Source organism: Aulonocara stuartgranti, assembly GCF_965226115.1.
Source record: "Aulonocara stuartgranti genome assembly, chromosome: 9".
Taxonomy (NCBI): Eukaryota; Metazoa; Chordata; class Actinopteri; order Cichliformes; family Cichlidae; genus Aulonocara; species Aulonocara stuartgranti.
In genome coordinates this window covers 22,376,591-22,399,233 of record NC_138960.1, presented here as the reverse complement: position 1 = coordinate 22,399,233, position 22,643 = coordinate 22,376,591, and the positions used below count along the sequence as shown (strand labels likewise).

At 41.5% G+C, this 22,643-nt stretch overlaps 4 protein-coding genes and 1 long non-coding RNA gene across 6 annotated transcripts in view; 3 read left to right on the top strand and 2 right to left on the bottom strand.

Annotated features, from left to right (window-relative positions):
* Window positions 1-5,560, bottom strand: part of LOC309714934 (collectin-12-like) — a 50,205-nt gene extending 44,645 nt beyond the window's left edge. The window contains exons 1-2 of the mRNA XM_082547663.1: window positions 5,251-5,560; window positions 4,199-4,249 (exon numbers count right to left, since the gene is read on the bottom strand). Of these exons, the coding sequence (XP_082403789.1) occupies window positions 4,199-4,249; window positions 5,251-5,257 (58 nt within the window). The 5' untranslated portion in view covers window positions 5,258-5,560. The remainder of the gene's footprint in view (window positions 1-4,198; window positions 4,250-5,250) is intronic.
* A 901-nt stretch (window positions 5,561-6,461) lies between these two features.
* On the top strand, window positions 6,462-9,403 carry LOC309714945. Its single transcript, XR_014279104.1, has 4 exons — window positions 6,462-7,091; window positions 7,341-7,481; window positions 8,911-9,130; window positions 9,215-9,403. It is a non-coding gene; the product is annotated as an uncharacterized lncRNA (long non-coding RNA).
* Window positions 9,404-10,291: 888 nt separating this feature from the next.
* Window positions 10,292-14,443, top strand: LOC309714941 (clusterin-like protein 1). The gene is made up of 9 exons (XM_082547681.1): window positions 10,292-10,546; window positions 11,203-11,304; window positions 11,403-11,551; window positions 11,976-12,146; window positions 12,241-12,691; window positions 12,782-12,910; window positions 13,355-13,569; window positions 13,710-13,890; window positions 14,214-14,443. The coding sequence occupies exons 2-9, from the start codon at window positions 11,214-11,216 to the stop codon at window positions 14,222-14,224; spliced, it is 1,398 nt and encodes a 465-aa protein (XP_082403807.1). The 5' UTR covers window positions 10,292-10,546; window positions 11,203-11,213; the 3' UTR covers window positions 14,225-14,443.
* Window positions 14,444-14,658: 215 nt separating this feature from the next.
* tyms (thymidylate synthetase) lies at window positions 14,659-17,199 on the top strand. Its single transcript, XM_082547682.1, has 7 exons — window positions 14,659-15,128; window positions 15,421-15,494; window positions 15,586-15,760; window positions 16,203-16,304; window positions 16,395-16,570; window positions 16,672-16,743; window positions 16,833-17,199. Exons 1-7 carry the CDS (start codon window positions 14,888-14,890, stop codon window positions 16,968-16,970), a joined length of 978 nt encoding a protein of 325 aa, XP_082403808.1. The 5' UTR covers window positions 14,659-14,887; the 3' UTR covers window positions 16,971-17,199.
* Window positions 17,200-17,255: 56 nt separating this feature from the next.
* Window positions 17,256-22,605, bottom strand: enosf1 (enolase superfamily member 1; the record flags this gene model as incomplete). 2 transcript variants are annotated; one of them, XM_082547679.1, is made up of 15 exons in its annotated part: window positions 17,256-18,117; window positions 18,220-18,301; window positions 18,386-18,485; window positions 18,629-18,758; window positions 18,840-18,881; window positions 19,199-19,333; window positions 19,407-19,529; window positions 19,614-19,696; window positions 19,815-19,853; window positions 19,959-20,031; window positions 20,117-20,143; window positions 20,233-20,319; window positions 20,750-20,865; window positions 22,210-22,312; window positions 22,420-22,605. In XM_082547679.1, 15 exons carry the CDS (start codon window positions 22,603-22,605, stop codon window positions 18,025-18,027), a joined length of 1,419 nt encoding a protein of 472 aa, XP_082403805.1. In that variant the 3' UTR covers window positions 17,256-18,024. The 2 variants fall into 2 exon arrangements, with proteins under 2 accessions (XP_082403805.1, XP_082403806.1); XM_082547680.1 differs by lacking the exons at window positions 22,210-22,312; window positions 22,420-22,605 and having other exon boundaries at window positions 20,117-20,156; window positions 20,750-20,862.
* Between the last annotated feature and the right edge of the window lie 38 nt (window positions 22,606-22,643).

The following is a 22,643-nucleotide window of genomic DNA, read 5'->3' as shown; positions in this document are numbered from 1 at the left end:
TGAAGTAAACTCTTTCATCTACAACAGATGGAAGCTTTGTGACAAGGTGGCTCTTTCTCTGTTCTTCTTTCTCTTTGTTTTCACAATTGTATGTTTTTTTTGTGTGACTTGAAGGTTCATGCTTTGAATCAGGCCAAGGGCAGCTGCTGACTTCCATTGACCGATGATTATACTAGTCCTAATGGGGCTGTGAGAGTTCAGCCAAAGCTCAGGTAGATTTTGTTTTTGTTCTGATGGCCTTCTTGTGTCAGCCCCCCACAGTAAAATAAATATGTTTAAACCTTGAGCACTGTGAAAGCAATTCCGGCCCAGCTTCAGCTTGGCAGGGAGGGAGATGGGATCACCATATGAATTTACTTTGAGTATGCGCTGATAACTGTGTGTGTGTGTGTGCCTGAGTGGTGTACATTTACACTTGTATACAAGCGAGTGGAAAATGCATGTCTATATTTGTATTTGTGTAAATATACATGACATATCCATGCCTTATGGATGATGCTTAAGTAAAGAAAAGAATTAGAAAAAGCTCACTCTGTTTAAAAAGTGTATGTCTGTGCTTGCAAGTGTGTATCTTTGTATAAAGCCGACTTCTTACTTTGCACGTCAGCAAAAGCACAAACATCACCAAATGTACTTTTAAAGATATTTCAGCATGTGGTCACTTCCCATTACTGGTTCACATGTGTTCATATTACACATTGCACTTTTTAATGCAAACCTTATATACTTATATGCAGAAAAGAGGGAGCCTGGACTTTGCTGGTTTGTATATGAATTGCAGCCAAAACAGTGAAGAAAGTGAATGAAACCAGTGTGGAGTTTCCTTACAGTTGTATATCTGCACTTTATCACAAAACCGAGGTGAACACATCAAATCCTGGAATTTCAGGAATTGGACGAGCGCTTCATAAACAACCATCTGGAAAGATGAAGCCAAAAATTAAACCATGTGGAATTTTACTGGTTATCTTTTCTATTGCTTCCTTGATAGAGAGAGAAAAGCAAATCACACAAGAAAGTGGTCCCCTTGGTCCTTTATCCTACAGTTGTGCAGCGGACTGCATTCAAAAGCATTTTTTACAATTAACTCAAAGCACGGACAATTTATTTTAAGACTAATTTCTTCAACCAGCACGGGCGTGAAGCATCTTGTTCTAATCATGTTTGATTTCTTATGCAACAAGAAATATCGCTTCTACCCAGAAATATGGAGCCACCAGCCACCTCTCATGCATTCATTCACAAATGCTAACGCACTGATGAGAGCTACCATGCCAGGCTCTGGCCCAACTGTGGGTCTCGACATATGGAAAGCATGATCTACCTGCTGACAGCTGCTCATTCCTCACATCTCTATGTTTCACGTCTCCCTAAGATGATTTTCTTTGCGTTCAGGAATTTTATGGGAGCCCGTCGCTCTCTGCAAAAACTTCTGGAGCACTTTGGGAATTGGCCAGTAGCAATGCAAAGTATGTGAAATGTGTATATGAAAGGATGCCAAAGCCCACTCGTATTATAGGTGTCGTTTCTTGTTCACAGTGACTTTGAAAAACCGGCGGGTTTGAGTGTTCTTTCTTTCCCGTGTTAACTCGCCCCGTGTTATTTTTTTTTAAGCTCAGTGGCGACTTTATAAACTGGGCAGATATTCACACAACATTCACAGCTTTGACATGTCACGACAGTTTAAACACTATCAGTCTCCCGGGAGACCGCAGTGAATTAAAGCAAAACATGCAGGGAGGAAATAACTGTTTGTTCCCTTCTGTGAACTGACATTATAGCACTAATAGTGGTAGAATGAGGGCTCGGGAGGGTTTGCATGAATGCGGCTCTATTGCACAACAAAGGCTCTGGAGGGGTGAAGCAGACCCCCGGAGCCGGCCCCTCAGAACAGCTGCCGTGTCCCAGCAGGACCAATTTCACTCAGTTAGAAGTTCAGCGGCTTTCTTGTCCTACTCATCCACATGTCAAAAGTTCATTTGAATAAAGTTAAAAGTGAGCTGGATTTGACTTCCCCACCCCACCCTCCCCACGGCTCTCTAATGTAATATATGAGCGGGGACTTGCACGCGCTCACAGAGAAAGACAAACAGGATGCTTCTACTCGGGTGACTGGGATGAAAGGGACCGTGTGCTTGGACGCAGCTTGAATTCGTCTCCGCTGGTCCTGAGTTAGACAGCGTAGCCCGCTGCCTCCTTTTCACTCTCACGGACTTCGGCCAAACTGTGTGTGAATGAGTCATACTCCAGTAACACCCTGAATACAGCGACTCTGAGACTCCTGATCGCAATTCGATGAGCAGTTATGGGGCATGTGCTCATGCCTGCAGTGAGAATAATAATGATAATGCTCTTTAGCGTGTGTGACAGAGGGTTGGTCCCTTGGTTTGGTTTTTAAGCATTATCCAAAAGCATGAATAGCGAATATGCTGAAGCAGTGAACCCAACAGCACATCAGCAGCAAGTACAGAAAAACAACTGAAAGCAGATCCTGTTTTTAAAAAAGTGCTTGTGATGGAGAGACTGTACATCATTAAACATATATTATGTATGGGCAAGAGGGGAAAAAATGCATTACTGGAGCAGAGTGGATGGTATTAAAGCTGGCTTTGAGGGAAAACACTGAGCAGAGGTGTTGTGTAAAACACTCAATTTGCCCAAATTACTAAAAATTAGGATGCATTAGTCATGGGAACTATTTGTTTGGCAGAAAAACACTTCAAAACTGCAGAGAGTCACAAGGATACTTTCCCCGAAGCTACTGCTGACTTTCACAATCATTACAGAATGTAGTGCAGTGATAAGTGGAAATGGACTGCCTGTTGTTACAGAGAGCAATCTTTAGAGGGCAAGAATAGTCTGCGTTAAACACTTAGTGTGTCGGGAAACTGAAATTTCAGCAATTTGTAACCAAATTTTATAAGACAGAGGGTGACAGTGATGGATTAACTTCAGTAGGATACCAGCTTTGATGTATTTAGACTGTAGACTGGTAAAAACCTTCTGGATAGTCAGCTGCTGTTCCTCTGTTTGCTTTTGGGTTACAACCGCATCGGTGGTCATAACAGCTGGAGGACATATCGTGGAAACAAGATCCTGCTGCAACAGCTCAACTGGATGTTCTGCTTTGTCGTCTAGTTTTTCACTGTTTACTTTCATGTATTTTAATCTCTATTCAGCCTTTTTAGTTACTGTAAGATGTTGCAAGTCTAATCACTAATGACTTTTGCTTTAAAGTGGCTCTATTGTGCTTTTGCTTATTATCTGTGACCACAGTTTTAAATAATGAGGTCAGACTATATTGAAGTGATTCCTCTGAGCCTAAGATTCAGGCTTCAGACTGATCCAAATGATCCAAATCTCAGGCACACAGCTCTGACTGTGAGCATAGAAACCCCACCCACATGGTATTTAAACCATCTGTTTTTCAGGGGCAGCCAATCAGCACAAAGTTGGCTTAAAGGGAAAGAAGCTAAAAGAAGAAGCTTGCTTCAGACAGTGAATAAGTTGCAGGTATGTACCAGAGCCCAGCATGAAAATAAAAGAGTGTGTAAGTCATGTAAAGCTTCTCTTGCAGAGTGGAAATGAGGATAAAAGGGGCCTTCAAATAATTCATAATGTACAGATCTGTAAAGAAAGCCTCTGTAAACTGGGCAAAAAAAAAACCATATGTTGCCTGTGCATGAACACACTTCTATACACACACAAAAATGCATGTACCACAACAGACGGACATGCATTGACTACAGTCTGAGTTTGAGTAGCCACATTTTTGAGGTTCTCGGCATGTTTGTGTGAGTCAACATGTTTAAGTGACTCGGTTTAAGTGGATAAAGGGGAGGTTTTGAAACTTCTTGATCTGGAGAGCTCTGTCAGCAGTCGTTGAGCCTGCGGCAAGCTGGACCTCACAGACTGTCAGCCACATTTATGTTCAGCCTAAAATCCTGCCATCAGAGGCAAAACCATTAGCGATGACTATCGGGACAGATGAGGTTCAGGCAGCCAGCTGTCTGTCCTGACATAGAATGATTCAATTAGAGCAACATGCTTGTAAATATCCAGGTAATTGTAGGTATGCAGCAACAGAAAGAGAGAAGGAGGTGGGCCCACACACTAAGGCCCTTTAATTCATGGCTTTTTATTCACACAAAAAAGGAGTTTTGTGATTAAAAAGAAGAAAAGGTCACGTCTCACTCACCGAACCTCTTGTATCCAAAAGACTGTACTTCCTCCTCGTCTGCAAAGTCGTCTGCGTGACATAATCAGAAACATATGACATAAATAGGTCACACAACTAGGGGTACACTGTATCTGAGACAGTTGTTAGGACTCCATAAATAACATAAAAGTGATAGAGACACTACCGGGCTGCTGCATAGAGTCAAAAATGTATAAAGTTATCTTTAAATACAAAGATCAGGGCAGCCAATGAGGATTTATGCTAGAGATAATAGAGTATCATCTCCTCTGTGTATGTGTGAGTGTGAGTTTAGAGATAGGAGGTCCACAGAACTGTAAAAACCACAGGCTGCGGTTTCTCTGGGTTGTTGACAGTAAACCCTAATTACACTGCTACACTGCACTGAAGACTGGAGCGGAGCACAGAGAACATCGCTGGTAATGGTTAACAGATGGGGCCAGGAGGAGGGTGACATGGGTAAGGGGGAGTGATGGGGGAGCCAGGGAGGGATGACTTTTACGAAGGGGGGGCGTTTAGACTAGATCAGGAGCTACTGTTGCAGAGTGGATCACACATTCCTGAGTGCTAATTCCCCTCCAGTTCACTCTACACGAGGAAGATGCTGATGAATTAGAACGCCTGCAGATTGTTGTCTTTAATCGGCTACTTGTTGGAGTTTAAGCACAAACACAGCAGTCAGTGATGAAGCTCTGCAGGTGGTGCTCACTGGTCATCATCAGTCATACCCTTCTCTTTCTCATGCTTAAAATCAAGTGAATCTAAAGCCTCTCTTTTCTCTCGTTTGTTAGATCTGGGCTTTTTTTAAATTCTCACATTATCAGTTTAGCGGCCAAATTGCGCAAACATTATTTGGCGTTTTAATTCTTTCAATGGGATGAAACTGGTGGTGGAAAAAACTGCATTTTACAACTTCTGCTGCGCAGTAGCGTAATGTCATCCAGATGTGCGCACTCGCAGAACACAAAGAAACACTTACACGTTAAATCAATGCAATATTTGAATGAAAGTAAAGGTCTTGCACTTTTCTTTCTGCAGCAACAGTTACGTACCTTTCATGGCGTTTTATCACTCGTTGAGAACTGTAGAAGAGATGAGGACCGCTGTCACTTTATGCGCATCTCACCATCCAGTGCAGAAGTGTAAACTTGTTCCAACACACTATAATTAAAGGATTTTTTTTAAAGCTACAAGTCTGCATTGACTTTCATGACTCTCAGTTTAAATTCCCATCGTTTCTGCTTTCTTGCTCGCTGTGGCTCAGAAGAGTGTTTGCGGGAGAGCTCAGATGATCCCAGAGCGCTGAGCTAAAGGAGAGTTGAGCTGAGACTTAGACCAGTGTTAAGTTACACAAAGCAGCAAGTTGCGTTTCCGGTGGTCCTTTCAGAATAAATTGTGGTCGCCCCACCTCTTTTCCACCCCTTAAACCACAGAAAATACAACTTATTTCCGGAAGATGAAATAGATACCTAATAGATGAAGATGCCTTTCACATAATTTGTTCCCATTTCTTCTTTCTATGAAAAAAAATACCAAACATATCTCAGTTTATCAAATATAACAATGCAAATGATCAAAAGATATTACTGAAAACCTGGCACCTCTTGTCAAGTGGTAGCCCTAAATTCTATCTACAGGATAGGATTTCGCATGGCACTCGTTCCAAACAAACTGCTGATGCAATAAAAGCATATCTGAATTAAAAACACACACAATAGAACACTCTCTGCCATTCACTGGCTTTCCTACAGCTCGAACATCAACATTATTGAAGCAGTGTCGGATCATCCTAACAGGGAACAGAACAAAAGGCAGCCAACATTTTCCTGAAGCCTGCTTAAAGAAAATACAAGAAGCCCTGCCTAAGAGAGTTCAGGCTGTGTTTATAAAAAATATATATATTATCACACTAAATATTGACTTTTCACCTTTTTGCACAAGCTGTGTTTTTGCCTTATATACTGTATTTCCATGTGTGTGTATATTTTTCAACAAGTGACTGCACATATTTTCCTAGTAAACTATAAAGATATGAAGGATGCCTCGGGTCTTTTGCACAGTTCTTGGTTTCAAGACATCAGAAAACAACTTCTGTGTCAAGCTCAAAATCTTTGCTTTGACACATTTAGGGGGGGAAACTAATCTATTGGTCATTTGTAACAACATATAGATGACATTTTCTGTCCTCTCTTTTAGACTTTCTAAGCGCTTTTAAGGTATCTAAATTTAATTTAAACACGCTTTTATTGTGAAAGCTAAGATACTTCATTTCCGGCACTGGACTCAATTTCTGCATAACTTTCATACATAACTTGACAACCAAACTTGTTACTACATCTGTGCTGCACAGCCTTTCAAAGCAGTTACGGTCCCCGGCCCTCCTGCTGAGCCTCCTCCTGTGGGGACAGAGGAGGTGCGGACTGCTTTCAGCACTACAGACCGCGAGACGTCGCCCGACGCTGCAGTAATCCAGCCGGAGATGAGATTAGGTTACAGGGGTTTGATAGCAATCTCGTCCCCCGGGTAAAAATCTGGTACCCATTAGAGATAATTTCAAAGGTTGGAGAAGGTGGAGGGGAGCACCGCGACATTTCTGCCCAGTTTCTGTTTTGCATATTTAGGCTCATATCTCATGTCCTTCAAGGATTTAAAAATCATTTTAATATCAGCCTCCCTGCGGTAATAGATTAAATATGCTGTTTGGTGACGTGTTATCATCTGATTTATCACGGCAGCCCCACAATCCTGCAAAACACTGCAGAGTATTTTCCATTGCTTCCACAGAACAGGAGAGAATCCTGCAGGAAAAAATAGCAGGCATACAAAAACTAAAATCAAAAACTTATAGATTCAAGAAAAAGTCTTACGGCTGCGTGAGAGCTGTACTTCAAAGGTATAAAAAAAGTTTGCATGTTCCAGCTGCATGCATAAATTAGTGGAAAAACTATAACTATGCATTTTTATTGCCACGATGTCTAAATGAGCTCTGTTTGATAAAGCACAATAAAATCCTCATGACAACATGGCTATATAGATGGTTGCACTTCCTCTAGAAACAACTTATTTTGCTGAGAAGTGTCCGCTGTTTATCCATATTAGACTGTAAGGTTCACTGGGCGCCATTTTTCTTTAACTCTTCCAGGTGTTGTGATAATTCCTGGACACTTCCTGTATCCACAGTCTTCAGATCACTGATCAAACACAGAGCTCCAGCTGCATCCTCCCAGACTAACAAGGAACATCAAAGAAATGAGACAGGCCCACTCTTGCATCTTCAGTCCAGGTTAGTGTCACTGGGTTACATGATGCTAATCTTTTTACACTCGTTCACTTCATGCCAGTAAATTTTCCAGAAACGGATGCAGACAACATCAAGTGTCTCAGCACTGGAATCCTCTGGGCTTGGAAGGAAAGCAGCACACATGTCCAGCTCAGATCTGTTTGTTCTTCTTTCTTTGGATAACACAGCCTTCTAACTCTGGCTCAGCACTAATAGCTTGAGTTTGACCCAGTGTGCCACATAACATACTTCAGACCAAGTTGAGATGATCAAGCAACTAATTACTTGTTTTACTAAAGGCTTCAAAACTGTTATTTTACTGTCGGCTATGATTGGAGCAGCAGGCTAGTATTGGGGCGCAGAGAGAGATCGTGGTGAGCTAATAAAAAGCAGCTGAGGGTCAGGTAGCTTACTACCAAGCTCCTGCTGGTCCTTATTCAGGGGTTGGGACCTCATTTGCTGGGTCAAGGCTTTCTGCAGTGGGTTCAGATTAGCAGGAGATTTAGAAAGCATACAGGAATTCCACATTTGCCACGGTGCCGCCATGTAGTGATTAGAAAAATGGCAACTCAAATCATTCAATTGCTGCAGGAGAGATTCACTGTTGGCAGACTAGAGAAAGTACTTTTCCATAGACTGCTGAGATAGTTTAATAACTTTTTAGTTTATTAAAACTGTACCTTAACATAACCGTTCATGCCCTAAAAAAAGAAAGAAAATTATGATCACTTGGGGGCAGCAGTGACAAGCTCTAAAAAATGATGAATTCTTACTGTAAAATCCTGTTTTTAAAAATAGTCTTAAATCTTCCACAGCTTAACTTACCAACAGGATTTTAAAATGCAACCACTATGACTTTATGCATGAAAAAGAGATATAAAAATAAGGTGAAAGAGGGCTGGGCTGTACTTTTATGTAATACCACATTGTACCACAAGAGGGGGCAGTGAGTCAATGTAACCTTTATCCAACCAGTAAATGATTAAACATTTTTATTTAGAATGGCAGCCTGCAAATTCCAAAGCATCTTAAATAAATATATATACTTTAAAAAAAAAAGAAGCAGCTGCAAACATCTGGAAAAATTTAAACAAACTCATTAGACCAACACTGCCTACTGGTAGTAAAGTTTTCAGTTAAAGTTTTTAAGATTAATTAAAAAATAGTGTCTTTAATACAGCTCCAGGTGTGCGGCTGGAATTTTCCATCAGGATCCTGAGTCTACCTGGTATCGCCCCTGGGCAGGGCCATCTTCTCCTCTGCAGTTCTACACACCTGGAGCTGATTGCAGGCAATCAAGCCAGAGTGATTTAGGCCTCACGCTGACATTCATTCACCGCCAGTTCATCATCAACTCATGTTGGTAGCCAGCTTACATGGTTCAGGCTCTCCTTGTGATTTACTCTGCTAACCTTGTTTTCTTGTGACACAGTTCCAGGACTCACCTTGACTCAAACCTCAAGCTTAAGCTCCTCTTTTGGACTCAGGATACCTTACCCAATCTTTGAAATCACTCTGTGCCTCATCTGCCTGCCCTTCCGCTATTGCACATCATCAGAAACCTTCAGATCTCAGGTCAGCCATCCCACACCGTCCAGCTCACTCTGGATTCACGTCACCCCTCCCTCATTGCTTACTCACTCCACCTGCAAGTAAGAAAAGTTGTAAAACATACTAACCATCTACAGAGCTCCTCTCCACTACCCTTCCCTAATTCAGTTGTCCTCTCTCCTCAGTGTGACTGCTAAACTGCTACGTTCCAGTGTACATCAATTCCCCCCTCTCAATCCATGTCAAGCTAGCCACGTAAACTAGGCCTCGCCACGTCAAGTCCTGTGTTTTATTGCCTCTGTCCTTATCATATTTTGAGTTTAACCAATAAACATCGTAAAACGTTCTGCTGTCTCTGCTCTGGGTTCCTACACAGTCCAGTTTTTGGACCAAGCTTTCGGTCTTATGACACACTATTTTTAAGTATGACGACTTCCAGGATCAGATAGTTTCCAGTTTTCTCTGTGTGGATGGAAGACAGATTGGTAATGAACTAAAGGAAGAGTCTGAATACGTAAGTGGAGAAACGCACAAATACTGATGTTTCAATGAGGAAAACTAAGTATAAAAATGTTGTATGTAAAGTTAGATGGTTAATTACTAAGTGATAATGCATACAGTCACAATATCATTCTCCATAACCGGAAGAGTTTCAGACAGAGTGCCAGAAAGCTTTGTAGCTGCTCTGGTTACTCATGATGACAGATGGGTTTCAGTAAGACACAAGAGCCTAAAGGATTACATGCAGTTTCTTTTGGCTGTTTATCACCAGCTAGTACATTTACAGCACAGGTAACCATATCACCAGGCATACAGCTGTATTACGTGAAGTTGAAATGACAGTGCACATTGTAGAGTCAGGGCTCTTATCGATCTAAACCATATTTCGTGTTCCCTGGACTGGATTACACAGCTGTCTTCTACTGATTTTTTTTTTGATACCCTACAGAAATGAATGGCTGCCTGGAATGGTAGAAAAACGGAAAACAAGCAACATAAACTACACAGTTTGTTGTTAAAGCTTAAACTAAGAGCAGCCGTATATCCTCTTTTCAGTTACCCTGTTTTGTGTATAGTGTGCACGTGTGCATGTGCAGTCCTCCTGCTCCTGTTGTGGCCTGCAGTGCAGAGCTTAACCCATGATTGAGACCATGCCAGTGTGTGTGCCAATTCTCTGCAGGGGGCTCAGGCTTACTGTCAGTCTGATAGAGATTAAAGCATAAAGTTTTACCTAAGGAGGGCTCTGGACTATGTTAGAGACCATTAAGTGCGTGAGACAGACAAACAACTGAGCACGTTATATTTACAGAGCATTAAAGTTGATCTGCAGGTATGCAGCGCGCATAAGGCTTAATAACCAATAATGCAAACACACTAATAGGATCTGTACTGCTGAGTAGATCCATAAAAATAGAACAATCCTCGGAGGAACCAGACTGTGTCAGTCTCATTCTTCCATAAGCACAAGCTGCTTCTTTTTTTTTTTTCGGGAGTCGGATAATTTCAGAGCTCTCAAGGTAAAAGCTTGTTCTACATTTCTTCGGTTTGTGTTTTGCACAGAATGGCACAGTTGCAGTGCAACAGCAGGCTTGGATGAGATATTGGAGGAGACTTGCAATACAGCTGTTGTTTTTTTTAAACTAGATATTTTAAATGTTTGCAACCTGGAAGACATCTTACTCTGTGTTCACTGAAGGTTAATGGGAATAATTTGCATTGATAAGACGCCATAAACTAAATAAATATGCAGTATTCAGAGCAAAAACACACAGTTATGGTTGTTTCCTGTTATTTACTATTTACTTGCTGTTGCTTTCAGCTCATTTAAGAAAAAAATTGTGTAGTAATTTGAGGTTTTGTTGTGTACATTTTTTGGATATTCACCTTTATGTATAATTCATCTGCACTTTATGGTAGCAAGCCATCATATTTCCTAATGTGATACTAATGAACAAATCCAAAAAGATTAACTGACAGCTGCCTTAGTGGATCTGTTCAGCTCATCATGTTTATTGGTTTGACATTGATTTCATATTGGATACTAATGAACTGACATTTTATCCACTCCCCTTCATCCTGTAAATATTATATATAAATTTGCTTGTGAGCTGGCACCACCATGTGGTCGTTGTTTCTTTTTGCTAGAAAAAAAATTTCTTCTCCTGTTCTGAAGCTTGAGGCACGATGTGGAGGTTTCTTGCTCAGATTCTCTTCATCGCTGAAGTCATGCTCTGTGCCGCCGACTCTCCTCCGATCAGCGAGGAAACACTGAAAAGTAAGGCCTTCGCTGACAGAAAAGAAAAGCGAAAAACAAGACACCAGTGATTACTGTTGCAGAGCTTAAAGTATTGTGTGTTCCACGGGTGTGTGCAGGGCTTTCCGCAGCGGGAGAGCAGTATGTTGATGAGGAACTAAAGGGAACTTTGCTCGGAGTGAAGCAGGTGAAGGAAATGATGGAGAAGAAAGAAGAGAAGCACAGGCACCTGATGGATGCACTGAGGCACAGCAGTGATAAGAAGAAGGTGAATTCTGTTCGTTTTGCACTGTGCTGATCGTCCAGTTTCAAAAATCCTGCACAGCATTTGTGGCTGGTTAAGATGTACCCGCAATTAAAACCGTGTTTAAACGGTTTCATGCCAGTCCTTGTGCATTTTTCTGAAACCCACCACATATTTTCTGCTTCACAAAGACAAAGTCACATGGAGAGACCTCAAAGCAGACAGTGAAAAATGAGTGTGGGAGTGCAGCTGGTTAAGTGAGTCTGGGGTGTAGTTTTACTACAGTCAGGATAAATTAACTGTCTCTAGATTATTATATTTTCTGAGTGTTTTCAGAACGCAGGACAGGGCAGAGTGCCAGAGCCTCAGACTTCATCTTATCCTCTGTGGTTTATTAAAAGGGAATGTATCTGTGACAGAGTTTTCTGTTTTTTGGGTTGGGTTTTAGGGGGTGATGCAGCTGGCCAAAGAAACACAGCAAAAAGTCGAGGAAGCCGAACAACAATGTCAAGATTTAACCAAATCTTCCTTTGGGGAGTGCCAACCATGTTTGGAAGATTCTTGTAAGGCCTTCTATACATCTACGTGTCGCCGCGGCTTCGCCTCTTTCTCGTTCAAGGTTTGACTTCAGCACATTCCAACAAAAGGAATCTCTTTAGGACTGATGTTTAAGGTGCAAACATATCTCTGTGAATCTCTCTCCCTCCCTTCAGGTAGAGGAGTTTTTCAGGAAAATGGCCACTAAGTTGGAAGATGCCGAGCAGGTCCACAATAAAAATCAGGAGAATTCAGGTGAAAATGTCGCAGCTGAAAAGCAGGTCACAGAGGACAAATCCAATATGGAGCTGCTGCAGGCTGAAGCATCGTTCAGCGACCTGTTGTCAAACATCAGCCTTTTGTACAACCAGAGCATTGGTCTGGCCAAGAAGATGCAACCCGTGTTTGGTCACGCCTTTCTAGAAACCTTTGCCACTGAGCTGCAGTCCAGCACGCTTTCGACCAGAGGGTCAAGCTCTGGCTTCCTTGGGTCGGTGGGTTTGGAGCACGTTCTTCACTCAGTGCTTGACTTTGGGAAGAGCGTGCTGGAAGGCTTCAGTGCCCCAGTGGCTGATTTGTTTGAGGAAATAAAAGAAGCTGAAGAGTACGTTCAGCAATCAAGTCGAGGTATCTGATGCACAACGCTGCACTCTTAAATGTGTGTGTTTGTAGACAATGGTTGTTTGTGTGTAACATAATTCATGTCCACCTACAAAGATACAGGCTTGTTTTCTGCAATGGGACCGCTGCAGAGCAGATATATGTGCAGAAGACTCCGCAGACAAGCATCAGAGTGCTGGAAGCTTCAAGACCTGTGTGAGACATGCAGGGATTATCTGTTAAAGGGTAAATCCAGATTTATTTTGCCGCTCTTCCCACACAGACACATATAAACAGTTTAAAACTGGTTTTATTTGACGTTAAAAAGAAGGAAAACTATGGAAAACAAAAAATGTCTGTCACAATTTCCTAGAGTCTCAATGCCACATAGCTTGTTGGGTCTGAAAAACTGTCCAAACCCAACAATGTGGTCAGATTAAAATGATTTAGCAGACACAAAAACAGAACATTCACATCTGAGAAATGGGAATCAACTTGTTTAGGGCATTTTTGAGGCTTTACTTGTTAAAATAGTTGTTGATTAGTTTTCTCTTGACTGAGAGGATTTTTAAAAATGGTTTTAACGCTTTTTAGATAGATGCTTAAAATTCTTTCATCAGGAATAATGCAAAAAAAAAAAAAAGTCCTTTAGTTCAACATGAACATCTGGATTTCTGCCTCCTCATACAGCATGCCCCAGCATGCAGCAGTTGCACTCTGAGATGGAGGAGATGTACATGCTGCTGAACGCCTCCCGTCAGCAGTATGACGGCAGGCTGCAGCTGGTCCACAGACACACAGCAGACACTCAGATGTGGCTCAGCAGCATGCATGACAAGTATGGCTGGGTCAGCCAGCTGTCCAACAGCACAGTGGACCCACACAGCATCTTCAGTGTGATATTGGTATGTGGCTAGTGATGCTGCATCTGTAGACATTACCTTTGCTGTATAAATTGGGAAGCTTTTATTAAGGTTGCAACAAGCCAAGGTTGCAATTTTGAGTCAGACGGCTACTTTCATTTTCATCTCTTCTCATCTTTTAGGTGAGTCCACAGCAACAGATAAAGAATAACAAGCCTAAAGCAGACAGCAGTGTCACTGTCTCCATAATGGATTCAGCCCCAGTAACCATACTGGTCCCAGCAGATCTGGAGGTGGATGACCCTGCTTTCATCCAAAATGTTGCTCTAGAGGCTCTGACACTATATAAACGGAAGATAAAAGGTATTGATCCCACGATTGTGGTCCCTTAGTGCAGTATTTGGCTACCAGCATCACCTGGCAGAGTTCCAAATTGAATTTAACCCAGATGAACTGCGATCATTTGAAAGCGCTTTACACTGCGATCGCTACAGATTGGATAGTATGTTGCAATCCAAGATGATAATGTGACTAGAAAAACAATCATACATTCCTCTTTTTATTGACTTGTTTAAAAAGATTAATTGGATCTACATGAAATCAGTCTCTAATTATATTATATTTTTTGTTTTTTAATGGTCTGTACACTTACATAATGTAAAACTTAATAGTTTTTTTCTGCACAGGAATGGAGTAATGTGATCATACCACCATGGGAACAGTTTCTTCATGCAGAGTGAAGAGTCCAGGACATTCAGGTTTTCTCGTGCACAATTAAGCTGATCTGTATAATACTTGAAAATGCACCGCATAGACCTCTAAACCTTCATATGCACAGTTTATGTTGTTCTTATTCATGTATTTTGATGCTTAGATTTTTAAACGTCTACGCAATAAAACAGTGTACACTCCTCAACCTCTATTTTGTTTGTTATTTATGTCACGAGTACTTTTGAATTTAGTTTTTGAATCGTACTTCATAGTATGTTTTGTTTACAGTTTTAAATAAATGCAAACCGTGGTTTGCATCTCGTAAATCTGTAAGAACAGTGAAAGGGTGACTTTTGTTCGTATGCATTTCTCTTATCAATTCAGTTTTCAATCACGTGATCGACTCACTAATTTGGCGGTAAAGGGGCGCAGTGGTGTTTTGCCCACGTGAACCTTGCTTTGTTGCACATGCGGAAGAGGTCCATATAAGAAAAATCTTCTCCTTCTATGATTGGCCGTTCTATCGCTGTACCCAGAACAGCCAACCAGAGAAGCAGTTTGACTGGGAGCGCAACAAAATGCAAAAAATGAGCGGGAGTTCTTCAGTTGATTCTGAGGCTGGAAACACTGAAACAGTTTATTTACAAAAATGCCCGCAACTTCTGAAATACACGCCGGGGAGCTGCCGAAGCAGGGCAGCTGTGAGAAAGAGGAAAAGCAGCGGCTGACGACGGCGGCCGAGAAGCAGAAAAACTCTGGATTTTTCTGTGATGAACAAGGATATCTGAGTCTGGTGGAGCACATCTTGGAGAACGGCCGCTTAAAGGGGGACCGAACCAACACTGGAGTCCTGTCCCTGTTCGGCGCTCAAGTCAGATACAGCCTGAGAGGTACAGTTTACAGCTAGCATGGCATTGTATCTGTGTGTTAAAAGTACTGAAAACAGAAGGACTGCATGAAGTAATATGAAAAAGTCTTCCTAAAACAAAGTAATCTGCACCTTTTAGTCTGCTAACCACTGTAATTGACTTACAAGTATAAAGTGGCATAACATTAAAATATAAAATAAAGGTAGTCGTTGCATAAATACCCATCTGCAAATGACAGCTGCTTCCTACTTCCTCAGCAACATCACGTAACGTTTTTGGTTTTTTTTTTTTTTTTTTGCGCAATCTTTCACAGACCAGTTTCCCCTGTTGACAACAAAGAGAGTGTTCTGGAGAGGGATCCTTGAGGAGCTGCTGTGGTTCATCAGGGTGAGCCTGGCAGGAAAACAAAAGAAACACAAGTCAATGAAAATCTTGCCAGTGTATAAATTAGATCTGATATTTTTGCAATCTGTCACAGGGATCAACAAATTCCAAGGAGCTGTCAGAAAAAGGAGTGAAGATCTGGGATGCCAACGGGTCTCGGGACTTTCTGGACAACCTTGGGTTCACTGACAGAGAAGAGGGTGACCTAGGACCTGTGTATGGTTTCCAGTGGAGGCACTTTGGTGCAGAGTACACAGACATGCATGCAGGTACAGTTTTCACCCAGTTGAATGAAGCTGTGAAGTCATTTGTCAGGATCAGATCTGCTCACCAAACTGTAGCCATGCATATAATTTTTCCTTTATTTGTCCATATTTTTATCCCAGTAGAAGAAAAGCAATGCAGGTTTGTTTGTGGTTGGTGCGGCAGCTATACAAGTAACTGTCTGAATTACTACATATAACTGGAAGTGCATGAGGAAACATCCACCTTTGGACTTTATAGTTAATTTGTTCACTCAAAGGTATTTGAGGGCCACCCTTTATTTAGTCATTCTGAATATTTCATAAAGATGCACAGAAATTCTGTAAAACATACAGCAGGCTGTGGGTTTTTACAGGTGTTATCTTATATGGAAATGCTGCTGTAAATGAAAATCATTTGTAGAGATGTCGAGTTTTCATGTTTTTTCCTGGTTTCATCTTTGGACAGATTACACAGGACAAGGTGTTGACCAGCTGCAGAAAGTCATTGACACCATCAAAACGAATCCAGAGGACCGGCGCATCATCATGTGTGCCTGGAACCCCAAAGGTGAGGCCAACGGAGACCTTTTGCTTTAAGTCGCATTTGGTGAAGAATTATACAAAAGGTAAATCTTTGTCGTGTCTTGTGGTGTTGCAGACCTTCCTAGGATGGCGCTGCCCCCCTGCCACGCACTCTGCCAGTTCTACGTGTGCGACGGCGAGCTGTCGTGTCAGCTGTACCAGCGCTCAGCTGATATGGGATTAGGGGTGCCTTTCAACATCGCCAGCTATTCACTTCTTACCTACATGATTGCACACATTACAGGACTCAAGGTATGGCCAGTGCATTCTTGTCATATTTGATACCTGTTTGGTCCAGCAGTGTCCCCTCTATCGCATCACCTGATATATATTTTTTTAATCTGTCCATTCAGCCGGGCGACTTTGTTCACACCCTGGGAGATGCTCATGTTTACCTCAACCATACTGAACCTCTCAAAGGGCAGGTGGGTTAGTTAAATGTGCTTCTTGCATGTCTCATTGCTTTTTTTTTTTAAATTTCAAACTTACACGTTTGTTTGTGTTTCATGTGCAGCTTCAGCGAGAGATCCGACCATTCCCCAAACTGAGGATCCTGAGAAAAGTGGAGAAAATCGATGATTTCCGCATGGAGGACTTTGAGATCTACGACTACAACCCACATCCCACAATCAAAATGAAGATGGCTGTGTAAACTCAAGTCACAACGTTGATCTGAATGAACAGTATGCTCTCCACTGTAATGTGTGCCTGCTTCACTCATGCTAAAAGTTCAGTTTTTTTCTGTCTGGTTTGGGTGAACTCTCTTTTAAGCCTTAAGCACTTCAAAGTGTTTTTTTCTCTCTCTTCAAGTTCTTTGTTTTGTGTTTTAAATGAATAATTATCTAAGTCTGTAAATAAAGATGTTAACTTTGTCAGCTTGAGCGCAATCTAGTTGTACATTCAGTACAAAATATGACACTGGTGGGTAAGTGGAGAGTTTGCTTTGATTTTTAGTTTATTTAAAGAGTTTGAAGATGCTAGTTGTGACTTTGCAAGACGTCACAAAAGTTAAAAGATGTGTTCATATATCCTAATAAAGGACGGGTTTACCAATTAAAACTAAGTAAAGGGTGTCACATACAGTGAGCCCAGGTTGCCTACTTTACAGCTTTGTCCACAAGTCTTTAATTCCATGTATTTGCAACTTCCTATATGCTAACTGATGAACTGGAGTTGTACACCCATGAACTGTTTGGCTTAAACAGGGTAGCAGCCTTCAGATATCTTGTTAATGGGTTTCTGCTGCAAAGCACTGCATAGGAGGGAAATTCTTCAGAAGACAGAATTTAGAGGATTTACATGACAAGTGCTTATGAAGGAAAGATGACCACAATCTGATGACTTAAGAGGACTTAATACAAGGTTTACAGCTTGACTTGTAATTTTTCAAGTTTCATTAATATAGTTCTATTTCACAGCAGCAGTTTTCTCACAGCACTTTACATTATAAAGGAAAGACCAAAGAGTATTAAAAAAAAAATCAAATGATTCACTAAAGCTTGGCACTTTGATCAGTAAGAAGAAAAATATTCTATTTACGGTAACAGAAAAAGAGCTCTGGAGAAAGTTAATTTCAGTTCCCCAGGCTTTCTGAAAGACTTTTTCTTTGGACATTTTCAGTCCAGTCCTTTTATGTGACAATTTCAGAATGTTTTTCCCCTCCAATGTTTGTACTGTACAAATGTAAAATGTTTAAAATACAGTCCCTATTTCTTTATTTCCTGTTTCCATATGTCTCCTTCAGGGTACTCATGTCGGTTCACAGATTCCTCCAGCATCTCACAAGAATAGCCTGGATCCTGAAATCAAAGAGCAGAACGATCTATACCAGCAGCTGTAAACAACGCAAAGTTGTTTTTTTTTCAGAGTAATGCAGATTGACTTCCTAATCAGTTTCTTGCCTTCGGTGGCATATAGTGGGCGTCTTGAATCACTACAGGACTAGTGAAGTGCTCGTGGAGGTGGTCTACATATTCACACATTCTGGGGGGAAAACAAATCAAAAAGTCAGTGTTTGGTTATAATCACTGAGATCAAACTGTTGATAAAAATAAACGCTGCTCCTACCGGTTCCTGAGATCCGCAGACACGCAGATGTAATCAAACAGAATCAGATGCTGGACGAGCTCACAGAGCCCGACTCCACCGGCATGAGGACACACAGGCACTGAGAAAGAAGAAACGCAAACCCACGAGTTTCCTCTGTGTAGGCAGTATTTGTCTAATAACCTTTGAGGGCCTTTGGCAACTTTTAAAAAACATGCCTTGGGGATCTGTATGATTCATGATTGTTATTCCTTGAACTTTTACCTTGGAACTTGTAAGCCATCAGCAGCACGGCCAGGTTCTCGTTGACACTGCCCAGCCTACAGCTGTCTATCTGGACAAACTGCAGTGCAGAGGCCTGCAGGAACTGCTTAAACATCACCCTGTTGTGACACTGGAGAGAAAACTCAACTCAACTCAACTAAAAATATAACCCATCAAAGATATGCTTGTTGGAACAGACCTGAGCTCTGACCTGCTCGCCTGTTGCCACTCCAATCCCCAGTGGAGCCAAAGCCTGCAACAAGAAAGTTGTTTATAACTCAACAGCCCTGGATGGATGACTGAATGTACCTAAGAGACAGAAAGAGGGTCCTGTTCTTGTGTTTATTGTTACCCTTAATATTATTCATTAGAAATCAATGATACAACCATATAGAGGTTTAAAACGACTGCCAAGGGATGCAAAATAGCCACAGAAAGACATAAAATGTATCTGATGGTTGCTTTGTTTTGATGATTTTTCAACCTTTCTGTTGTCCCATATACATACTGTATCACAGAAATGCCTTTCATACACATAAACAAGCTGAAAACTAGAAATTATTCTCTTACCTTGGAAATAGCAGCATGACCCAGGATGTCATCTGGAGACGTGGGCTCCTCGATCCAAAGGGGTTTGACCTCAGCCAGTCTGGACACCCAACTTATGGCCTCGGCTACGTCCCATCTCTGGTTGGCGTCGATCATCTAACAGGAAAATAAACCCCTTTGGTATAATTTCCTAATGCCATTACACATGCAGGGGCAAGAACAGGCTTACCAATGTGCTGCTGGGTCCAATCATTTTCCTTATGAGGCGGCACCGGCGTATGTCGTCCTCTAGATCAGCGCCAACCTTCACCTTAAATCTGGTCCATCCACTTTTAAGACCATCCGAGCAGAGCTTAACAGAAACATGACTGTCATTATAGTTAGTAGTATGCCTAACTAGGCACACTGTTTGCTGAGCGATTTATACAACAGAGACCTGCTTGAGCTGCTGGTCTGAGTATCCGAGCCAAGCACAGGAGGTGGTATATGCAGGATAACCCTCTTTCAGCATCTGATCCTCTGATGGAAAAAAGATATGTACTGAATTAAATTGTGTTTAAATGGAATAAACTGGCCTTTTATGGTGGCTGAAAGGGCTCTGGTTGATTTCTAAAGAGGCAGTAATTAGTGTGCTCACCTCTCTGCTTCTTGCCCTCCTGTGCTTTCACAAGTATGTCTAAGAAAAGAATGAAGACAGAAGGAGTGTGACACAGCGTTTTGGTAACACTGCATTTCTCAAACTGTACTGGACACACTCAATGACGTCAAAAACCAGTCTCACCCAGAGCTTCTTCCTCTGTAAGCACATCAGTGATGTATCTGAAGTCGATGCACGACACAATCTGCTTCGGGTCCTGAATTGACAAATACATGGCATGATATTTCCCTTGTGATTACATCTCGGATATAAATCGGTGGAGTAAATTATCTCTGACTCACCATGTCCACGAGCAGCTTCCACAGCGGCTGTGGAAAAAGTCTGTGAGCCATGATGTGTCATGCTTTATGAGAGAAACAAAGTTTTACTTATTAAGCTTCATCTGAGATTTCCCCACCTTGCCTTCAGCTCTTGCCCAGAGGTCCCACACAGCATTCAGGACTGCAGCAGTGGCCAGGTGGATCACTCCTTTCTCTGGGCCTAACTGTACCAGACGAGAGTCATAATTACATCTAGCAAAACTGGAGAGTACACCGCCGTTTGTTAATAGACACATTTTTCATCATGCATTTATTAACTAGGTCTCTTTTTATAGTTAATTATTGTTGGAGGCTTTTTTGGCATGAAAAAACAAGCATACATTATTCAACAACACTGGCAAAGCCACCAGTCTGAATAAGCTGTCTCGTATGGATACAAAAGTGTGGGCACCGCTAGATAAATGACATATTTTATAAATATAAAATATGTCATTTAACATTTATTCAATAATCATATTGATATTAACCCATAAGTGTTAAACACCGAGTGAATATCAGCAGATTCCATCAGTCAAGTGAAACTGATATTAGCTTGAAATCTAAAGAAATGACTGTAATCTGGTCATGTTTGTTATGTTATGTTTGTACTCTCACCCATCTCATCTGGCCATCACTGGTCAGGAGGCGGTAAAATCCACGGAAGTTACTCACAATCTCCTGCAAAGATTTGCCGATAACTAGTCCTGCAAGGGCCTTGACAGCGCACAGCACTGTGGGGTTTCAACCAGCAACAAAAACAAAGAAAAACTGGATGAAGATCAAAACTTCAACAAAGATCTATAATTTTAATAAACCTCATTTAAACAGATACAGGGACTGTGGAGTCTGAGAAGACAGCCCTGCAACAGCCAAGTTATGATGTTCGGTGTTTTGTCCAGTTTATCTCCCTGTTGCTCTGTGCCACCCTACACAAAGGCGTCTCGCTCATAAGCCTGCACTCTTTGATATCCACTGTGACTAATTGAGGGTGAGTGGGAAGAGAAGAGAACAGAGAGAGACAGAGTAACAGTTACACTATGTTAGACAGAGATGAATAATTACTAATGAATATTTTTCAGTTTCAACAGTTTTCAACAGTAGTTTCCTGTTTTATTTTGATAGTCTCTTGCCTTGACAATATTTTCTGTTGCTGCAGCTCTTAATGCTTTATAACCAGCTACTTTGCACGTACAGCGAGTGAAAGCATTGGGTGAACCGAATGAGGCGAAATTAAATCGAGCTATTAGACCTGAGTGAACTCGTATTGATCAGAGTTAGAACAACTAAAATAAACTTAGATTAACCTGAAAGGAACTAATATAGGTTAAGCGGTAGTTGATACAAATCAGGATTTAAAACCAAACCTGGGAAGGGGGAGAAATATATCTTTGTTTTGCTTTTGTTTGTTTTTTTTATCTTCTTGTTTTATTTAAGATAACTAATGCCATATATACACACCTACACACCATATACACATTTTTATAGTCAATCCTCATGTATTTACTGTGTGCGTATTAACTAGTAATCCATCCTTATTCCAGCATCTATGAACCACCATACATGTTATAAATGTTATCGTTTTTGTCATGTTCATATCATGTCAGTATTCTCTGTAATGTAACTGAAATCCATTGACTAAAACTACCACAAGATGGCAGTGCAGGGCTTGGAAATTAAAAAGAGAAAAATCATCCAAGATCGGACATTTTCTCTGCAACTTTTTAATCATTAAGGGGCATGTAGGCCATAGAAACACCAACAATAAACCATAATGTGGCTGATTTCTGCATTGTTAATGTTTTTTTAAACAATTTGGTGGTGTAAGTTATGAGACGTTGTATTCATGTAAAAATCTACATCGCAGTTGTAATTTTGCTCAATAAAAAACAGCAGCGTTTTCACATTTACTCTATATAGCTGAGATTTTTTTCCCCTACCGAAAACCTTTTGATAAAATTCACACTGTTCAAGAACCAGAAATTCCGAGCTCACTGCGTGCACTTGAATGCAACAGCAAGTTTGTTGTGGTGGCTTCGTCAAAGTGGGTCTTTAAGGCCGCCCCGCGTGGATCTTACCGATCTCGGTGCCTTTTCCCAACGTGAACGTGAGGCCGAAACCTTTGAGGCCGCTGTCCGTGTCGAGGACCACATAGGCGGCCGAGTAGTCCGGGTCGGTGTGCTGCAGCGTGGACATGAGAGGGAGGGGGGAAAGGTCTCATTCTTGTGACTGTGTCTGTGAATGCGAACATGCACGCGCATGGAGAACGAGCTGCACAAACTTCTTACCATCGCGTCTGAGCCGTGCTGCTCCAGGGACGTCGGGAACCTCACATCCCTCACTCTCAAATTAACAATTTTGTGCGACATCTCTGCGCACAGATTAAATCTGTCATGTGATCGAAGCGGTTTCTGCTGTTGTGACCTCTGTAAGCTTACCCCACCCACTTCACCGTGTCGTGCCGGTTTAAACATTAAAGATGAGGCTTAAAGAGACAAATCAAAGCGTCTGG